This window comes from Artemia franciscana, chromosome 10, assembly GCF_032884065.1.
Source record: "Artemia franciscana chromosome 10, ASM3288406v1, whole genome shotgun sequence".
Classification (NCBI taxonomy): domain Eukaryota; kingdom Metazoa; phylum Arthropoda; class Branchiopoda; order Anostraca; family Artemiidae; genus Artemia; species Artemia franciscana.
The window spans coordinates 21,120,592-21,141,746 of record NC_088872.1 but is presented as its reverse complement, the minus strand read 5'-3'; the positions used below and the strand labels follow the sequence as shown (position 1 = coordinate 21,141,746).

The window sequence follows — 21,155 nt, the reverse complement described above, 5'->3', positions numbered from 1 at the left end:
TATTGCAAAGATACTCTTAAGTGGACAGGTGAACAAATGATGAACAAAGAGAGAACTCTTCAGGTGATGATGGGTTGAATTCCGATTGGATTGTGCCTAGATTTACTGAACAAACAAGTTGTATGAAATAATCAGTCTCTTTTTCTTCTAGAGCCGTCTATGAAGAAAACATGGTCTGCCCGATATGCCAAAGCAGCATCAAACCCTGTGAATACACTGCCATATTATCCGAGAAAGGAACCGATGCCGTAAATAACGCAAGCAAAGAAAGAGGTAGTAGCATAGCTGTGACGACTGGAAATGAAGTCCACACTGCGTATCGTCGTAACTTCTGTGACAGACGTCAGATCGACAGAGAAAAGAACACTCAAAGGAAACTTGAGCAGAAAGAACCGGTTGCAGCCCCCCCCCTGACCAGATCTTCAGCTCCACGCTTTGATTTTTCGAATAACCGCCTATTCTGTGGTCAAGCAGCGAAATTATGCAAGATCACAATTCGTGAATTCACCGAAGCTTATGCAGTACGAACTCATAGCTTCGACTACTCGATTAGTGAAATGTGTAAGAGCAGGAACGATCAGTGGGCCATGACAGTACTTGGTAGGATAAATTCAAAGACTTCTGACCTTCATACAGAGGATGCCGTTTATCATCAAATATGCTCAGTGAACTTCAGGACAGGAAAAGAGATTCCACAAAAATTATGTGGTCAAGAAGAAGTGAGTGACATGCCTCCACCAAAGAAACGGAAGGGAAGCCTGTGCGATAGTCAGTGAGTATGGCGAACAAGTGGTTGTGTCCGATTCAAATTGGAAAGAGACACTCGTAACATTTAGAGATACGGTTGACAGGATATTACGAGAATTTCACCAAGAGGAAAAAGCAGATAGTGAAAACGGAGAAAGGGATCAGCTCATCAAAATCGTTGGACAGATAATAAGAAGTGAAATCAAATCCGTTACGACAAGGAAGGATTCCTACGAATTTCTTAACGAGATATCGTCAGTAGAGAAGTGTTTGAACTTCGTATGCCCATCTCTTTGTCTACTGCTTTCATCGATAGGGGTCGACACACCTCGTCCAATATCTTCTATCGGACAGGCTATAATGTAGGCATGCAGACCACGTGGTTTAATATCTCCTGTACAAATAGGACTGGCTTCGCAGTTGCATCATCATTCCTCATTCCGATTTTTAATTGACACGCTGCACAATCTTGGCTTCTGCTCTTCGTACTCAGAGGTAAAAAAGAAATTGAAAGATGTGCAGCAGTATATCAAACGTTGATGGAAGAGTCCAAAGAGAAAGCACATTTTTTTCAGTATGTAGGAGACAACGTCAATCATGATATTGCTACTATCGACGGCCTGAATATCTTTCATGGAATGGGACTTATTGAAGTGTCTACACCTGAGTTGCCGGCAACAGAGCTTTCAGTGCCAAGAAAAGAAGTAAGTGGAGATGAGATGAAGTCAATCGGCACTGTGCCGTTCTACAACTACCAAAAACCCTCCAAGTCGCAACCAAGGACTTTTGTTTGCTTGACAAACAGTAGTGACACTCATGACAATGAATGGAAAGGTGAAACGCTCTGGCGCATCTCTGGCTTTTTCAAAAGCTCATACATGAGCTGGTCGGCCTTTATGTGGTCAATACACCAAAAGATACCTCATCCAGGAAAGTCGAATATTCGTTTTTTGCCAATGATTAACCACAACCCAAGCGATATCTCCTGTGTTTATTCTACACTTCTACATACTAAAGAGCGCGCTAGTCGAACTGGAAAAACTCTAGTCATTACCTTTGACCAACCACTTTACTGGAAGGCGAAGTGAATCGTCGATGCAGAGCCTGCCACAAGTGCTTCGAGAAATGCTATTGTTGTCCTAGGTGGATTTCATACACGCATGAGTTCACTAGGAGCCATTGGCTTCCTTATGAATGAGTCGGGACTTTTGGAAGTCTTAAGTCAAGTATACGCGCCGAACACTGTGCGTAGTGTGTTACAAGGCAAAGCTGTCTCTCGTGCTGTGCGAGGTCTGTTGGAGGTAGCCCTTTATGCGAACCTTTTATCATCAGAACTGGATGGCAGAGCGTTTGATGGCAATGACATGCTACCAGAACCCCTTGAAAAGGCAAAACAGGCGTACGAGTCGCTCCTTGAACAGGATGAGGATGATAACGAAGACGAGTAGGAAGAAGAATTAGCTTTAGGTTGTGCTTTAAAAATCAAAATGATCTTTTGATTAATTCACCAGATTTATAAACGTTCCTTTTTATAACTGATTGATCTGAAGTTTTGATCTCGATTAAAGAAGTTGTTTTTCAAGACATTATACTTAGCAACTCCTCATATTACAGGCCCCTTAGAGGTGAAAATGAGGTAAATAGTTAAAAAAAAAACCTGCTTTTTTACCTCGTATCTGGCAATACGGTACTTTATTTGATATAAAATGATCCTTTAGCCGCAGGAATCTGGCAAATAATGACTTGCGTACTTTACCCCCCCCCCCCCGTTCTGTGAAGGTGAAAATTGATACTGGGATACGGAAAACATGATTTCTGACATCGGATTCGGATTCGTCGTGCTTGATTTGATAGAAAACGACCACTTAAACCCAAAAATACGTCCAATTAGAAATTGCGATTTTTTCCCCTTCAAGGGGGTGGGGGTTTCGGGTAGTTGTGCAAGGGGGATTTGGGGGGATTTCTTTTGTGTGATTAAGCTGATTTTTCTGAACATTTTGGTGTAAAAAAAAAATTATGTTGCAATTTCCCCAAGGTCAAACCGTATTTTTCCTTCACTAAATTTTTCCTTTTTTAAGTAGTACCATATCAGGGGCAACGATTGTATAGGAAGTGTAGTTGGAATGTGTAGTGTAGTTGGAACCGATCCCAAGCACATTGCTCGGGATCGGTTACAACGTCATAATGACTCCTATTGTGAACACTTTCGTACATTTTACCGAAGGCCGAATTTAAAATGAGTTAATAGATTTCTTTTTCGATCTCTGTTTTCGCTTCAGAATGTTCCTTGGCAAAAGTGTCTATGAACGTTTTCAAGTAAGCTTTTTACTGAATTGGACGGCTCTGTGAATCTTTGTGACTTTGAAACCATTGTTGCACATTCATTTCAGCATCCAGTGGTGTACAACAATTTTCTTTCGGCAGGAGGACGGCAATAAGTTTTTTGTTTTGAAGGTGTCTAATGCATTCCCTCCTCCTCCGCCAATGAACTGTTTCGGGGATCAAAGAGTCCCAGATAGAGGTCTACTAATGCATGATAAAACTAAATCCTTTACCGAATCATGAAGCTCCACTTGCATCTCACCCTCAATTTCAAAAACCATCCCCACCGGCACATTCTTCTCAACAGTAGCAATTTCGAGGAAATTGGGGGTGGAAGGGGTATTGATCTATTTATAGTCACCCTAGGGTAAAGCGCAAAAGGAAATAGCCGAGGGATATAGGGAATTCACATCAAGGAACACTGCATCTGACTTTTCTCCCATCTTCTGTCCATTTGGATCTTTTTCTAAGATATGATCCCCATGAAAAACGTACCCAACCTCATTGACCTCTCGATAAACAAGTGTTGATCATTGTCGGTGTTGAGTCCCGTTTATTTTTTTCCGTTTATTTTTCAAGATAAGGTCCATTACCATATGAGGAGTGGAAAAATAAGACCCTGGATCAAGACCAAATTCATCTTGAATTTTTTTCTGTTAGTCGAATCCATTTTTACACCCTTTCTCTGCTCACATATTTTTGGCAAAATTGTTTTCATCATGCATGCACCTACGATCGTGCAGACTGTTGCAAAACGATTCGATTGAGTGAATATTCTCCTTGGCAAATCTTGATACGGAGTTAAAATAATCTTAAGGGTAGACCTCTTTGACCCTTAACAAATCATATAAATCATTTGAAAATTGTTGCTTTAGAAAAGGGAAAGTGTTCCAACCGTCGTCGCTTTTCTGTACTTTAATCAATTTGTTTATCTTTAACGAGGAATATGAAAAGTGATTTGCATCTCAATCTGGTAAACTTCTGGGATAACTCACTAATAAGATAGGTATGTCGTAAATGTATATCGTTAGGTTAAGAATCAAACAGTCCATGGTAACAAACTGTTTGATTCTTAACAGAATCAAACTGTTAAGTTTGATTCTGTTGTGTTGACGAACTAAGGAGCAACCCAGCTCAATAGTAACCGGAACTCTAAAAAACGGAATTTTGATACCACTAGTTACATAAAAAGAATCTCATTTTAATGCTGATCTTAAATATATAAGTTTCATCAAGTTTAGTCTTAGCCATCAGAAGTTACGAGCCTAAGAAAATTTGCCTTATTTAGAAAACGGGGGGAAACATCCCTTTAAAGTCATAATATCTTAAAGAAAATCACACCATCAGATTCCGCCTATCAGAGACCCCTACAGTAGAAGTTTCGCGCTTCTATCTACAAAAATGTGGAATTTTGTATTTTTTTTTCTGCCACAAGACAGATCACGCATGCGTGTTTATTTGTTGTTTTTACGTTTTGTCCCCCATCAGGGTTGATCGTATCGACCCTTTGGTCCTAGAATGTCACGAGAGGGCTCATTCTAGCGGAAATTAAAAGTTCTAGTGTCCTTGTTAAGTAACCAAAAAATTTGGAGGGCACCTAGGCCCCCTCCCGCTCATTTTTTCCGTAAAGTCACCGGATCAAAATTCTTAGATGGCCATTTTGTTCAGCATAGTCGAAAAACCTAATAATCATGCCTTTGGGGACGACTCCACAGTCCCCGTGGGAGGGGCTGCAAGTTAAAAACTTTGACCAGTGTTTACATATAGTAATGATTATTGGGAAGTGTACAGACGCTTTCAGGGGGATTTTTTGGTTGGGGGAGGGAGGTGTTGAGGTGAGGGGGCTATGCGGTGGAAACTTAACATGGAGGAATTTGTCATGGGGGAAGATAATTTCCATGAAGGGGGTGCAGGATTTTTTTGCATTTTTTAAAAACAATGAAAAAATAAATATGAAAAAAATTCCAACTGAAAGTAAGCAGCAGCATTAAAACTTAAAATGAACAAAAATTATTACGCATATGAGGGGTTCACCTCCTCCTAATACGTCGCTCTTTACACTAAAGTAATTTTAATAATTTCAACTATTTATTCTAGGGCCTTTGTGAATCAGGGGTCATTCTTAAGGAATTGGGACAAAATTTTAGCTTTAGTGTAAAGAGAGAGGTATTGATGAAGGGGCAAACCACCTCATATACGTTATAAAAATATACGAATCTAGAAGTTCGTTACGTAAGTTAATTCGTAAATTACGTATATTTTTACTAATAAAAACGTTCGATAAAAATTAAAAGTTTTAGTTGCCTTTTTAAGTAAAAAAAAAAATAGAGGATAACTACGCCAACTCCCTCGCTCCTTTTTTCTCAAACGTTCGATCAAAACTACGAGAAAGCCAATTAGCCAAAAAAATGAATTAATATGCAAATTTCATTTCAATTATTTAAGTGCGGAGAGCCAAAATCAAAACCTGCATTAATTCAAAAACGTTCAGAAATTAAAAAAAAAATAAGTTTTTTTAACTGAAAATAAGGAGTAATATTAAAACTTAAGACGAACAGAAATTACTCCGTATATAAAAGAGACTGTTCTCTCCTCAACTACCTGTTCTGTCCTGTTCTTTACGTTAATGTTTATTACTGTTTTAAAAAGTGGAAATGAGAGAAAGAGTCAAACTTTAGCGTAAAGAGTGGGTTTTGAGGAGACAACAGCCCCTTTTATATACGAAGTAAATTTCTGTTCGTTTTAAATTTTAATGTCGCTCCTTACTTTCAGTTAAAAAAAAACCTTTGTTTTTTATTTAATTCCATCCTGAATCAAAACATAACATTCATTTAGGAACTCAATTACTAGTTTATTAAAATAATAGACGGGAGGAAGGATAAACCATATAGTTCAAAATACAAGGGTAATTCTTTCCTGGGAAAAACTATTTAATCTTACAGTTTAAGACAATTTGTTATAATAACTAAGGAATTTATAAATTTGTAATTAAAAGTGATTTGAGCCACACTCTGGTAAATTTTTGAATAATTAACAAACGAAATAGGTATGAAATAAAATATATATATTTAAACTTCTCTTAATATGTAGATGTATATATATATCCTGACTTGTACATGTGCGTTGAATTCTCCTTAATTTTACTCTTTTCTCCACTCTAAATAACTAGTTTATTAAAATAATAGATAATTAATTGCTTCTTTGATAGTCTAAAATTTTAAAAAAGAAAAATGATTGATATGACTTAAAATTAAATCTTAAATGGCAGAAATACAATTCAGAATAATAGCCTATATGTTTTCTTTTATTTTTAAGAAAAATACAAAATATTTTTAATCAACAAAAAAAAATCACTATTTAAAAAACATTTTTTTTTACTTTTATGACAAATATACAACATTTCTAATCAAAACAATAATCTCATAGTTTAAAAAACACTTTTTTATTTATACTACATTTTTAATCAAAAAATATCACAGATTAGAATACACTTATAATAGGGTCCCCGCCCTCTCTTTTGTATGTCTATGGATACATAGATACACAGAGAGACAGTAAAAAGACACATTGACACATAGGCAGACGGACAGACAAACAGATAGAAAAAAAGACACACAGGCAGAGGGAGCAAAAAGACAAACAGACACACCCACAGAAAAACAAAAAAGATAAACAGACACACATAAAGACATAATAGAGAAACATGCACACACAGGTAGATCGACATAAAGACAAACAGAAAAATACACATAGAAACACAGATAGACAGATACAAAAAAAAGATACACAGACAGACGGACAAAAAGAGATATAGACACACAAAACAGACATACAACCACACAGAGAGACTGAAAAAGACGAAAAGACGGACAAAAAAAAACATAGACGCGCAGACAAACATACAAAAAAACACAAAGACACGCAGAGATAGACAGACAGACAAAAAGATACACATATCGGGATGGGCTTAGTGCATTGGCAAATTTCGCGATTTTGAGGGATTCAGGAAAATGAGCTGCCATTAATAGCTAAACTTTGGTCTGAAAACGAAGATAAATAGCTTCGGGGGCATGTGGAATACGTCCTGAGCTAGATATCATTAGTGAAGGTGTAGCGTGTACGCCTGTGTTCAGGTTCTAGAGAATATGAGCTATCATTGATAATTAAAAAAGGAAGCTTAATGGTTTGAAACACAAATGTTTCAAAAAGAAACCATCAGCTGCCTTAGAGGTTTTTGAAGGACTAGATATCATAAATTCAAGAAACAGAGCCAAGAGAAAAAGAAAATTTTAGACTAGGTGAAAAAATTTGGAGGGAATGATCTGCTTAGGGTTCTGGAGTTATAAGTTCTTAGAGTTATAAGGGTTCTGGGTAAGATAAAGTATTACTACAACTTAAGACAGGCTTTAAAAATACAAAATTCCTTCAGGGGAGTGAAAGGAGGGGCCGGGGGTTGAGGTATAATTACTATTTCAAATTAAAGTTGAAAAAATCCCCCATACTAAATTCCTCTCTGGAGAATCTCACCACATGTATAATTTAGCACCAAAGGGGATATTAAAACAAATAATAAGAATGAAGAAAAGAAGGGAATCTGGAATATTTTAACTATATTTCCAAATACATGTAGCATGTTATAGTGTAGAATAAAACAAAGCATGGTAACTAACTATAAGTAACAACTCGGGCCGAAAGTAGCCAAGACTCTAACAAACAAAATTTTGACAACATTCAATATGTAAGACAGACTGGCTTTTTAGGATTTTGTCAAATATATAGAATCCATTAAGTTTGATTTTACACATGAAACGGAATACTTTCTAATGTACGCCTAGTAGAGTCTTCTCCCTCTTTAAGGTTGCAGTCATGTACTATTGTTTTCGGCAGGGGTGCCATTCATACGAAGAGGGGGGCATTTTTAGCCATTCGTATGACTATCAGTCTCAGTCAATAAAACAAAAAAATAAATAATTTCAATTGCGATTTTACCCAAATCAGTCGGTAAAAATGACAAGCCAGTTAGTGAAGTCCACTGTCTCCTTGCCCAAATATTTTGACTAGTGGCACTTCTGGTCAGTAGGCTATCAGACCAAGTTCACCAGAAACAATCAATCGTATTTCTCAGTCTCACCCTGTTATCTCTGTGCAGTTCCAGTATAGGGCAACTCTTCTACAGTTGCCACTAATAACATATTTTCAAATTATTTTCTATACCCTTTCTTTTACCATGCTATGATAACTCAACCCCCCAAAAACATGGAAAAAGAATTAAAATATATCAAAATGTGAAAAAAACAACACTGTAGGATATTCATCACCATATATTCTGCCTATATATATATATATATATATATATATATATATATATATATATATATATATATATATATATATATATATATATATATATATATATATATATATATATATATATATATATGTAGAATATTCCAACATTCCTCAGTTTCTTCGTTATTCTTATTCTCTTTGGCTGCTCAATTGTGCACGTGGATAATTTTCATGAGGGGGGGAAGTGACTTGCAAGAGGTGAAAATATTTCAGGAGGAATTTTCCGTGGATGCTAGATTTTCCACGCGGGAAGAGGAATACGCCTACCAACATCATTAACATTTAAAAGATAAAAGAAATGTATAAAAAAATTATGTTGGTATATAATTGACTTTGAAATGGAGTGGTCTGCTTAGTTGTGTAAAGGGATCTTGGAGTGATGAGGCGTAATTACTGTTTAAAAATAGAGACGAAAAGCAAAAGAATATAATGAACTTTAGAAATCATCTAAAGAAATATTCAGTTTATCTGTCCATTTTATCTGAAGGAAATTTTCTTTCACAACTTTAAAAAAGACGCGCTAAAAAAAATATTATTTAAAAAAAAAGTATCAAAACATTATTTTTTTTCGCAATAAAACGAATGCATCTAATTATGACGTTAATCACATTCTACCAGTACATCTGGTTGATTAATATAAATTATAACAGCTTTTTGTGAAGCATCCCATTATGAAGCACAGCTCATTTTAAAAACCTGGCTCATATTTCAACCCAGTGAACTGAAACAAGTCACTTCAAATATATTGTTTCTAAAAGAATGAAAAGAAATCTTAAATGAACTGAAAAATGACTTAAATACACAAGAAATACTGATTATACCAAGAGCAGAATCTTGTAAAATGTGTCTGCATCACAAAAAACGCGCGCAAACAAGAAGAAGAAATAAGCACAAGAAAGCAGAGCACAATTTTGCATCCACCCCCCCATAAAATTCAGCATACCATTATTAAGCTGTTATTTAAATAACATTTCTGAGGAAAAAAGGCTAATTATTCAACTCTTTAAACCGAAATAAGTAATAAATTTTTTTTTTCCATAATACCAAAATTCTTACGGATATTCTGCGAACGCAAAAAAGTAGCTTAAACTGGTCGTAAAAATACAGATAAATATAAGTGAACAAACTTGAACAAGTTGTCTATATTACGAAAAAAGACAATGACCCCAAAAACGAAAGTACATAAGAAAGATGGAACTAAATTAATACCTCAGTCTAGCATCCATCCAAAAAAAATTTAGTTTTAATAAATCAATGATCAAATCAGAATCCAAAGAAAATCTTTTAAAATTTTCTTTGAAATTTCATGGAAAAAGGTTAAAGCACCGTGATCTTCACCACAAATTAAATATTTTGTAAGCTTCTGTTGCTAAATAGAAAGTTCAAGGCTTATTCATAGATTTGTGTACAATTTAAACTTCGATCAAACAGTTCGTTTTAACGTTTTACAGTAACAGTTCGTTTAACAGTAGTTTGTATCAGATGATTTTAAAGACAATCGGCAAAGGAAGTGCTTTGCAATCACCATCTGGGTAAATTTTTTTTTTTTTATACTACAAAAGTTTTGAACTTCAGCATTAGTAAACTTTAGTGTAAACAGCCGAGACTTTAAAAGACCGGTACTTCCCCACATATTCAGGATAATTTTGTTCCGTCATCGATTGGAAAGGTTCAGACTTGGAAACAAATAGGGAGCTATTGGGGTGCAGGGACTAAAAAAAGGCTTCAAGTTATCGGCTTTAAGTTATTTGGTAAGTATAAGAGACATTGGATAAGATTATGGGGAACGACCGGATCAAGGACCTCTTGGGTAGCAGAAAGTCTTGTTCAGAGGCTTTTAAGGTCAAAAGATTGAGCTTTTGGTTTCAAAATAAGGAGCACAGCACTATGACTTTTGGGTCCTTGCCTGGCTTCAAATATTAGGAACTGGGGCATATAGTCGATACTGTATTTCGCTCACAGAAACTAAGAAGTATTACATGGATCCTTTTGTTTTTTAGGGCTTACTTTCCCCTTGTCGAGATGCATGTTGGTTAGGCTTAGTTAAAATATGCGAAAATTTCCAAAATTTGAAATGGTAGCCTCTAAAGCATGTCACATATTGGGATTCCACATAAAAATCAAGCAAATTTACTGCAGCAAATGAAGGCATCTGTGGTTCCAAGTCTTTATTCTTACATTTTACTCCGACCCGAATCAAACTGCAATCCAACATTTAATAAGTAGGTAAAAACCAATTACCCACAAGTGCAAGGGCACCAATTTTTGAAAACGTTGGAAAGGGCAGAAACTCTTTGCTTAATTTTAAAAAAAATAAGATACCCTTTCAAGGACACTTTTTTTTCAAGATTTAAGAGATTTTTTTCATTTTTCTCAGTAACAATACTGAAAAACAGCAATTTCAAATCTAGGAGGGGAGATATCCCCAAAATGGCACTCCAACACAAACATAAAATTTTTTTGAACCTCTACAATTCCTTGTTTATTTTTCTTTCTTTTTTTTGGGGGGGGGAGTAATGTAACCCATCTTTGGGGCCAAGACTGGAAAACCATATTTTTATCCTGTAAAATTGAAAATTGGCACTTAAGTATGTTTGATTACAAAGTCTTCGTAATTCTTCAGAAAACAAGGCACATTGACCATCCAACGAGCATTGTTCAAGATTTCAAATGTTAAATTACAGCCAACTCCTCCAAGTCCAGCAAATACTTTGGAAGTCTTGGTCTTCCATGTTTCATGTATATTTGTTTCAATTTTTTCTGGCCCTTTTGCACATTAATCAAACCGTTTATTGCGATTTTTTCCCATAATTCAAACGTTTTATCAATCTCTTTGATAGAACTTGCTTAATTCCCATATATATTTCAATTGGTTTTGAACAACGGCATTTTTATCCAAGTTTACCTGCATCACGCACAAGCCACGACGCCTGTAAACTGAAATAATGTTCCGGTAATTGAACAACCCATGTTCAACTTGAGGGTTCAGTAATTTCAAATTGATTGCAGTGGAAAAAAAAAACAAAACAAAGGATAAAAAAATGTCCTCAATTGAGTAAAATCAACATGAACTATCTAAACAAATAGTTCGACTTAAATACATTCACATGCTCGTATGAATTTCACTATAATTGTTAATATAGTTTCCTTGAACAAAGCCAAGAGAATTTTTGTATAAAAAACATGTAAAAAATAGAGAGAGCGTAAGAAAAAAAGTGAATCCAGTAAAATGATAGCCATTAGTTTCCAAAATCAGGTGAACCACAAATTAAATTCTATAATATACCTGTTGCTTTGAACAAACAAAATTTGTGTAACATTGAAGAGATAGCCAAGCATCTTGGGGAGCTTCCACCCCTTAAACGGAGCTAACTTCACCCATTCAGCTAAATCAATTTGTATGTGATAGACTCTATTTCGACCAACTGAGCTTGCATTAAAATGATTCTCAATGAACTCTCCCTTCAGAAACTTTTGCATTTATTTAACTCACAGGTTTATGGAACAAGGTTCTATAAGCGAGATCCTGAATATCAATTTGGCAAAATTTTTTCGTTTTTTTTTTTATTCACTCTATGCAACACTTATACTTAATATCTTCGATTGTAAATAAAATCACGAAGAGAAAATAACATTTTATGTGAAGGCTTTCATGGGTTTGGTAAAATAGATTAAAAAATATTTCACTTCATTCAAATTAGACGCAATTGATTACACAGTGGAATGAGTGGACAATTCCGGGCTGTCAGTTGGGCCAACTCTGACCCCATATCTGGCATGCTTATTTTTCGAGCGCCCATCAAATTAGTTTCAAGGTAGAGCTGATTAGGAATTGTGCTGCTAGCTATATAATTATTAGTAAAACCAAAACCATGAGGTGGGACTCAAATCCAATTTTCTCTATTCACAAAAAACCGTGGTTGTTCTGGGCCTAATGGGAGGTGAAAAATAGTGGAATGAAAAAGAGTGGACGGCCAAAAATATATTTTAAGAAAAATTGGGTGTTAATCTCCTCACCGTAGGAGATTAACACCCAATTTTATAATATAAAGTAATACCAATGTGGCGCAAAAACTAGCGCCACGATTGCATTAAAAGTGACAAGATAGTGTGAAAGTATTACAGCAAAAACAAGGATTTTCAGTTCATTTATATAGATAAAGATAGATAGTTGGACACGCTAAGTGAAGATTTAGTGTGAGAAGATACAGTATTAATATCCCTAGTTGATTATTATTAGCTGTGCAAGCAGTCTTATGTTATTGAAAATCTTCCTAAATACGATCTTAAAAAGAGATCTAGTATTAAACACAACAATTATTTTTCTTATTTTTTGAGTGCCCATCAAATTAGTTTCAAAGTAGAGCTGATTAGGAATTGTGCTGCTAGCTATATAATTATTAGTAAAACCAAAACCGTGAGGTGGGACTCAAATCCAATTTTCTCTATTCACAAAAAACTGTGGTTGTTCTGGGCCTAATGGGAGGTGAAAAATAGTGGAATGTAAAAGAGTGGAAGGCCAAAAATATATTTTAAGCAAAATTGGGTGTTAATCTCCTCACCGTAACCATCCGTCATTTTTACGCATGATAAAATAGACCACTAAAACAACCCGATTCTTTGTTTCCTAGAAAAAGAAGAACAGCTTATTGCAGCACAAAGCTGTCTGAGACCAAAACAGCTCAGAGAGCAGCAATCTCGAACTAAAATATAGCCAAGAAACCGATACAACTCATTCCTTAGACGAGAAAAAATTTTCACAACAAATTCACAAGCGAAATTAATTTAATGATTGCATTTATCATGCATTTCAATTTAAGAATGCACAACTAAATTTACATAAATCATTTAGACGGGGGGTCATTTTCATTCTTTTCCTCTTCAAAAATTGACGATTGGGACTTTAGGACAGCTTATTCCCTTAGGAATTTTCTCTGATATGCTCATTCAAGAAAGCTTGTCAATTCTGTACTGCTATAATATCTAGGCTTTAAGACGCTGCTTTTACTCCTTGAGTCAACAAACTAATTTGTATGACATCTATTTCACCACTAACGAAGTGTATGTTTCGCAAGTGATGTTTCACTGTGTCATGGTTCACCTTCGAAAAATTAAAATGACTCAAATGTCACCATATGGAACAGAAGGTTGTATAAAATCGGATAAGTTGTATAAAATCCTTATCCCGCAAATCTTATTCCGGCCCTTTCCCCCCAAATTTTGGCAGTCTCAATCTTTGTAGAATATGCGGTATAAATGAATGGGAGCAAAGCATAGTACCGAAACTTACATTTTCGAATCGATGGGTTGATAGTAGTCCACCCTCGCTATCTCAATCATTACTTCCATGAACAAGAAAGTAGACTAATTAAAGATAATCAATTGATTATTCCTCAGACATGATAACCTAGTCAGCATTATTGCTTGCTACAGCAGTATTTTGAAATATGCAGTTTACACATTGGTAATCACCATTTTTTTATTACACTAAAATTCAAACAGAAGAAATCTGTAAGCACATGCTTAAGTAGCAAACTATTTAAAAAGGTGTTGGTGTTGTATTCGCTTTTCCTTTTTCCTTTTTTTCTTTTTCACAGCTGTACGTGACGTCACAGCTTGTACGTGACAATCAAGACTGTAGAACAGCTCTTTCCATTCGGGACTTTCTCTAATGTGTTCATTCAAAAGAGCTTCTCGGTTTTCTACTACGAGACTATCCATGTTTTGAGACACAGCTTTTCTTCCTTGAGTCAATGATATACTTCTTAAGAAACTAAACGCATTTTCCAGATATGATGCAACTTTCTTTTTAATCTTTCTTGAAGCGCCATCAATATGAATCCCGTGAATCAGATAAGTATTAGAATTCGAAGATCTTTTGGGACACTTACCAAGAGCGATTGTAGGCCAGATCTTTTTAACTTCATCATATATACACTTACGGAACTTTAAGGAGTAGGTGTCAATTATTTTATAGTGAACACAGCGAGGAGCAATATCACAATCCTGGTTCCCAACAACTTTTCTCGGTTCATCAACTTCTTTTATCTGTTCATCATCTATCTTCCGTTTAAAAATAGTTGGTATTTCTGAATCATAGCAAAACGGATTTTCATAGCTAAAGATCGTTTCGTTCAAGTGTAGAGGGAGTACACTTTCTCGTCTGGAAGGGCATGAAGAAACACTATGATGCTTGGAGGCGCAATTACAGCATCCAGTTTTTCGTACTATCAAGCGTTGTGGCGGTGTACAGGGTGCTAACACATGTCCGGGCTCCGTCTAAAAAAAAAAATTCTTTAAATATAAACTGTCTGTAAACATATGTAAAACTGTTCAAACTGACAGCTTGTCATTTTATATAAACAATTTTTCGAACTGTTGCAAATTGACAGCTAAAAAAAAACGATAAAAATTATCGTTGAAATGTGGTTGTCTGGTTTAATTGCAACCGTCTGTGACATCGGTTGCCAGCAGTGGCAATTTTTTATTCAGATTTTATTAGAACATTAGAGGAGAAAATTAGTTCGTATATTTTCTTTAAGAAATTAGATGGCGATAACTCAAAGTTAGCAATTCAGTTACTTTTTCGAATAAGCAATCGACAGAGTTTGAAGCGAAAAACAGACAAGTCAAAACGTAAGTTACTTTCTAAACAAACCAAGTACTTCATTGAAAGTACAAAAGGTAAGATAATGTACCCGTTTACCACCGTGCTACCTATTCACCAGTACTATCATATTGGCGAGATACCAGAATTCAGAAGCCAACCTATGTCAATAAGTAGTAACATCAAGCTCTAAGTAGCTTTCTCTGTGTGCCAGTAAGTAGCTTGCTAATACCATCTACTTGGGTAATTAAAAAACTAAATGGCGATATTATTCATATAGAAGTTACAAAATTTTTCAATCGCCATAGAGGACGCCAACACGGAGTATAATTACTGAAATTTAGTATACTGTAAGTCAAAATTATCGTTACTTAGACTAAAGATCATGTTTATAGTTGGGGATAACTGGGAAAATTTATTTTATTTTTATTTTTTTGTGAGAAGGGTGGTGTATTGTAGGGATTTATACGGACTTAACGAAGAAGCAACAGTCTCTGTTTAGCATTACGAGGCTTTTTTTAAAATCTGAGTTAGCTGTTGATTTCCATTAAATATTTCTAAGGTTTTAGAACCACTCCTATTTTTCAATACAATAAACAACATATAGAGCAGTGGTTTTAATCTATTTTGGCCCATGCCCCACCTAAGCAGTTCTAAATTCTTATGCCCCCTCGTGATTTTAAAATTTTGTTATTTAGAATTTTAATAGTATTCGCCCGAAAGAAGCTTAAAAGGACAGGGGGATTTTGAGTTCAAATATAAGAAATATTCGTTTCTTTTAACCCAGTCCCTTTTTTTCACATATAGCTTTTTTGGCAATCATTAAAAAATAAAAAATGAAAGGGAGAAAACATACTGATAAATGGTAGCGCCTCCAAACATCTGGGCATCGGACCGGTCCATGTCCCTGCATCTTACATATACAGCATATTATTCTTAGGTCATGCCGGCACCTGGAACACATTTCTTGATATTTGGGCGTCCTTGTACCACACTGCAAAAAATAAAAGGACTTAATTAACTACACAATGAAAATAGTGATTATTATTTAAAAAAAGATGAAAAAGAAAAGGTACCGAATAACCCAGTAATTATTCACTCTCTTTCAACTACAAACCTGATGTCAATTGGAGCCAAACTTCAAGTCTGGTCACAATAAACTAAATATCGCTAAAACTTCTGCAAGCACCATTGATGGTATTAACATACATACTTTTTCTGCATAAAGGTTAACAGAGTATCTTTGTTTGCCCATGCTTAGGGGCATTTATTCCCCCATCCACCTCTCAGATGGCTTCTCATCTGTCCGATTCCCATTTCACATTTCTTTAAACTAAAATAAAAATTTTCAAATTCGGCTACAAGAGAGACTGAGCGATACGGTTACATATGTACACTGTCAGTGACTGAAGAGATCCTGAAAACCAAGCTGTTTATCTGTATGACTGTGGATATGTTTTTACTTTGAAAATCCCCTGTACAAATTCTTTAATTTCAAAAATGACATATTTTGGGTCATATCCGTTGGAACAAAGATAAAATAGTAGTGGCATTTGGTGTAAGTAGATTTGAGTTATCCTTCTACGCTCCTCAGCTATTGCCGAGATTGGGTCCCCAAAAATGCCCTATCTTCCGATCTAGGATTAGAGGTTGGAAAGAGCCTATCGCTTAGTATCATGACTACACTGACGATGTAAGAGTTTTATCAAAATTGGCCAGGGATCAAGCTGAGAATAGTGAAAATGCAGAACAAGTTCGACTTGCTTGTCTTTTTATTCTTCCTATATTTTCCATTCCAGAAATAGTACCCAAAGTGCCTTTTTGGGGTGCTATATACCACTTTGTGACCGCGTCATCGATTCAATTATATAAAAAGGGATTAGATATAAAAACTAGCTTTCAAATGACTCCTTAGACTGCTCTCTGTGATGTTCTTGTGCCCAGCTAGTGGCGAAGAAATAAAAAGAAAAAAAGAGGAAATATCAGTGCTAGCCCACGCATGCAAAAAAACAACTCATTGTTATTGAAGGCAGGGGGGCTGAAACATCTCTGATTGGGGTTTTAGACAACGTCAATTCCAATGGTGTACTTCTCATTTTGCTGCGATTCCATTTTACAGAGTTTTCAAGCTCTTTTTCGAAAAATTTGTTTTCAAAGTAAAATTTCACCATTATGATGAATCAAATAAGTTATCATTACTGAATCAGCAACAAAAGGCATTTTTCACTAATCTTTTTGGAAACACTATGAATATCTTATTTGGAAGAAACTAAACTTCTTTTATGACCCGGTCATTAGGCTGTGCCGAAACAGGATATGAATTAATAATTCCACAGATAGCTCTAGCACTGAAACTAGATTTCTTAAAAAATACAACTGCTTAGTGAATATACAATACCTATTGTGATCACCCAATTAATGCCAAAATTCATCAATAGTAAAACACAAGAGATGGAGAAGTCTCAATATTTGGGAGGAAGGAGGAATAATATGTGCTTTCCAGGGCGAGGCTGGGTTTCCAGAAGCCCATTGTATTAACAGTGGTATATCTCAGGTATATCACTTACAACACGAAGCTGCTCAATTTAATGCTAAGTGGAGTTAGGGGCAAAAACTACTTTCTGGACAGACTTTCTGTGATATTGCATAAAATAAAATAATATCACTTCATAAAATAATCACTTCAAGAAATTAATCATTTCAAGCCCAGATTTACTATTTTCACTTAATAGTAAAAAAAATACGGCAAAAAAAAATATAATTTAAAAAAAAGTAGCAGAGCCAGATGAATGAAACTTTCAGGAATCAGCTGAAATATCAACTCCTGAAAAATCTTTGAAAGTTTCATCTACCTTGTTCATCCGATTGCCTTTAAAATATCAAAAAATTATTGTCCAGAAAGCGACAATTTACCCAAGTGCTAAACGCCTCACGAATTTATAGCTTTACAAATGCAACTATCAATGAGCCCCTTGAAAATATCAATGAGCCCCCTTAAAACTATCAATGAGCCCCCTTGAAACAATAGGAGTGGACTCCTTCAACTAAAAGATCGAAGTCAATGCTGATTTACTTCTAAAAATGCCCGAATTTCTACTAATTGAGGTTTTCCCTGTTGAGTCAGTTAGAATAATCTATCTCCATCGATGATACCGTTTCCAGACTTGTAGTCTAAATTTTCTAGGGTTACGATGTCATTTTGAGAATTTATCCTCTTAAAACGACTCTTTTTTAGCTATGTCGCGAAATTAACATACAAGCTCAAAATACAGTTAGATTTTAAAAATTGAAGTGATAGCTTCAAAAACTAGACTTGAGATCGCATCTTTGAAACGTAAAAGAACTCGGGGTCAAAATTGGTAAAGTTTTAAAGAATTGGACCTGACAAGTTTAGGTTACCAACTCAATCGACCTTGTCCAGACCAATCTAAAAGAAAATTTATTCCGCCTCTATCCGCTCACCTTTACACACAGGCATAAACACTAAGCCATTCTCTCACTAAACATCCTCCACCTAAATATCTAGTGTTTTCCCAAAAAGGATGCCTTCATGAATATATATGCTCGTGGTCAACTTTTGTCTTCTATTGATATAGTTTTAATTGAAATGTAAGTGTCCCCCCTCTTCTACAGGTCTATGAACAATTGTGGGATTACAACATTCTGTTCATTGTATGATTAATTAATTATGAATAAATATTATGTATCTTACTCTTTTTTTCAGTATTTCGCAAAGCCAAAGTTTGCAGAAATTTCACCAAGTATTAAAAAGGGAACAATAATATTTACCTGTAAACACAATGCAAGTTGACATTGGAATCGATTGTGACCAACACCTCCACACATTGAGCAAATGATTGGTTTGATCGGATCTGGGCATTCTCTAAATGGGTGGCCAACTTGATTACAGTTACTACATCGCCCTTTATAGGTGTTGAAATATCTATTTCTCCTAAAATCTTTATATTTATCAGCAGGATCTATTTTCCATAGCTCTTTGTCTGAAAAGCAGATCATACAAAAAAGATCAGGTCTTGTCTGTTCATTGGAATCAGTAATCGAACAATGTGATAAGGGTTTGAAAGAACTTATTCTTCAGTAGTAAAAAAAAAGTATATACAAAATAGATTCGTCAGTTGGTTCTTAATAATCTCAAGCAAATAGTTGAGGAATGTGAATAAGACTTTCAGAGATTTTAAGGATTTGATTTTTGAGGATTTACTGGAAGTTTCAGTCACCTGGTTCAACTACTTTCTTAAAACTATCAAAGAGATTTTGTCCAAATCTCTTTTGACACAAAGCTTTTTACACAAGAGCAATCCTAATAATTATACAAAAGAAGTAAGCTTTCAACTCAAATAGTTAAAAACGAGTGTACAATTAAACAGTTTCAGCAAGTGTGCTTGTCCAGTTTTTTTTTGTTTTTTTTCCAAAGATTGTCATTGCTTCATTTTTTATTTCATAAGAACATACTTTTGTGATAAATTAGTAAAAGACGATTGTTGATACCACATTGTAAGTAAAGGGCGGCCTGCATAAATAGGAACAAAAACCCTAAGAAAAATTACACATTACTAGGATTTTTTAAAATATAAAATTGGTGCAATATCTGGAATAAAGAAGAAACCTTTTGTTTCCCAGTTGAAATACTTCAATGTTCACAAACTCTAAGTCTCAATGACAGATTCAGCTGAGGAGGAAAGGCCGTTTTCCAACTGAAAAGGCTCTCAACCCATCATTTGCCATTCATACATTCTTCCCTCTAAAGTAAAACTCTAAATCTAAAGATTTTGTAAAACTAATTTGCTTCAAAAGGAAAAATTTTGACCGACTTTAATGTGTCAAAAGAAGTAGGGCTTATAGTTGTCATAGTTTCTACGGAGCCATATCTACTAAGGCATTTGGCATGTTCCAAACAACAACAAACTGAAGAGGCAAAATTTAATTGTTTTGTGAAAGCTTTGCTCAATAGATCCAGGCCAATAATTTTGGCTCTATTCAAATCTTTATTAGTGATACAACCTTTAAATAACCCTTGATTTAGCCTTGTCATGAGTAAATTCCATTAAATAAATGTCATTACCCTAAAATTAAGAGAAAAAAATTTTTCGCCATTGAAGAGGTAATTTTCTTTTTTCTTTGAAGTTTGTAAAAGATGACTTGAACATTAAAATAAATTATTTTGGCTACAGTGTCACAATTAAAACCACACTAAAAGATTTATCATACCTTTAGGTAATTGTCTAATAGCCATATCTATATCACATAAGTCTTTTGTATTATTGTAGAATTGCTTCATGTCATCAGTCCAACTTCTAGGTACTCTGTCCCCTTCTCCATCTTGCTGTTCAACAAACACTGACTGGTTTACAATTGCATCAATTTTCCTCAATATATTAGTGTGTTCACTTGCCAACGTCCCTTCTATATTTAGAGATATATCTGAATCTAGATTTGTTATGTCGCGCATGTGGATTTCTTCATCTGAATCAGATTCGAATACAACATGTTGTTTCTTTTTCTTGTTTTTGGCCAATTCCGTTTTATCTTTTTCAAACCCAAAATGAAGTCTTAGAAAACTTCTTTCACCACTGGTTAGCGGGTCGTCGTCCTTTTTTTTATAAAAAGAAGAAACACCTGTCCTTGTCTTCATTACTGATGGTTTGTCTTTATTTACCTCTGTTGGTATAATAGAAACATCTGAATCTGAGTCAATATGGATTATGTTTTTATTTGACTCATTTGCAGAAATACAGACAATATCTTCATCAGAGTCAGAGAGTATTACCGTGGTCGCTTTGGAACTAGAAGATATACATTTGGATTGTACTGAGTATTTTGACCCCTCCTCTATTATGTAAATAGCATCTTCTTCTAAACTTCGAAAGTGTCCTGCTGTATGAGATTGAACTGCTACAAAATTGTCTTCTGCCGTGTATGATTCTGTAACACAAGAGCTAGATAATGCAGTAGATGATGCTTCTCCTGTTGGCCCTGAACATTCTTCATAAATTTCATGATGAATCTTAGCATATAAGGCTGCTTCTATTTCTTGTAAATCAAACTCGTCCAGCTCATCTATATCCATTTTCTGAAATTAAGGTTGAATAAATATCATTAGTTACTTCAT

General features: G+C 35.0%; 1 protein-coding gene and 1 long non-coding RNA gene across 2 annotated transcripts in view; one reads left to right on the top strand and one right to left on the bottom strand.

The window, feature by feature from the left end:
* The window catches only part of LOC136031911 (uncharacterized), a 246,470-nt gene that overhangs the window by 204,090 nt on the left and 21,225 nt on the right, over positions 1-21,155 (top strand). The gene's annotated exons all lie outside the window — the stretch shown is intronic.
* LOC136031906 (zinc finger CCHC domain-containing protein 7-like) lies at positions 13,884-21,140 on the bottom strand. Its single transcript, XM_065711901.1, has 4 exons — positions 20,255-21,140; positions 18,815-19,026; positions 15,882-16,019; positions 13,884-14,697 (listed from the first exon to the last, which is right to left on the bottom strand). The coding sequence occupies exons 1-4, from the start codon at positions 21,111-21,113 to the stop codon at positions 13,954-13,956; spliced, it is 1,953 nt and encodes a 650-aa protein (XP_065567973.1). The 5' UTR covers positions 21,114-21,140; the 3' UTR covers positions 13,884-13,953.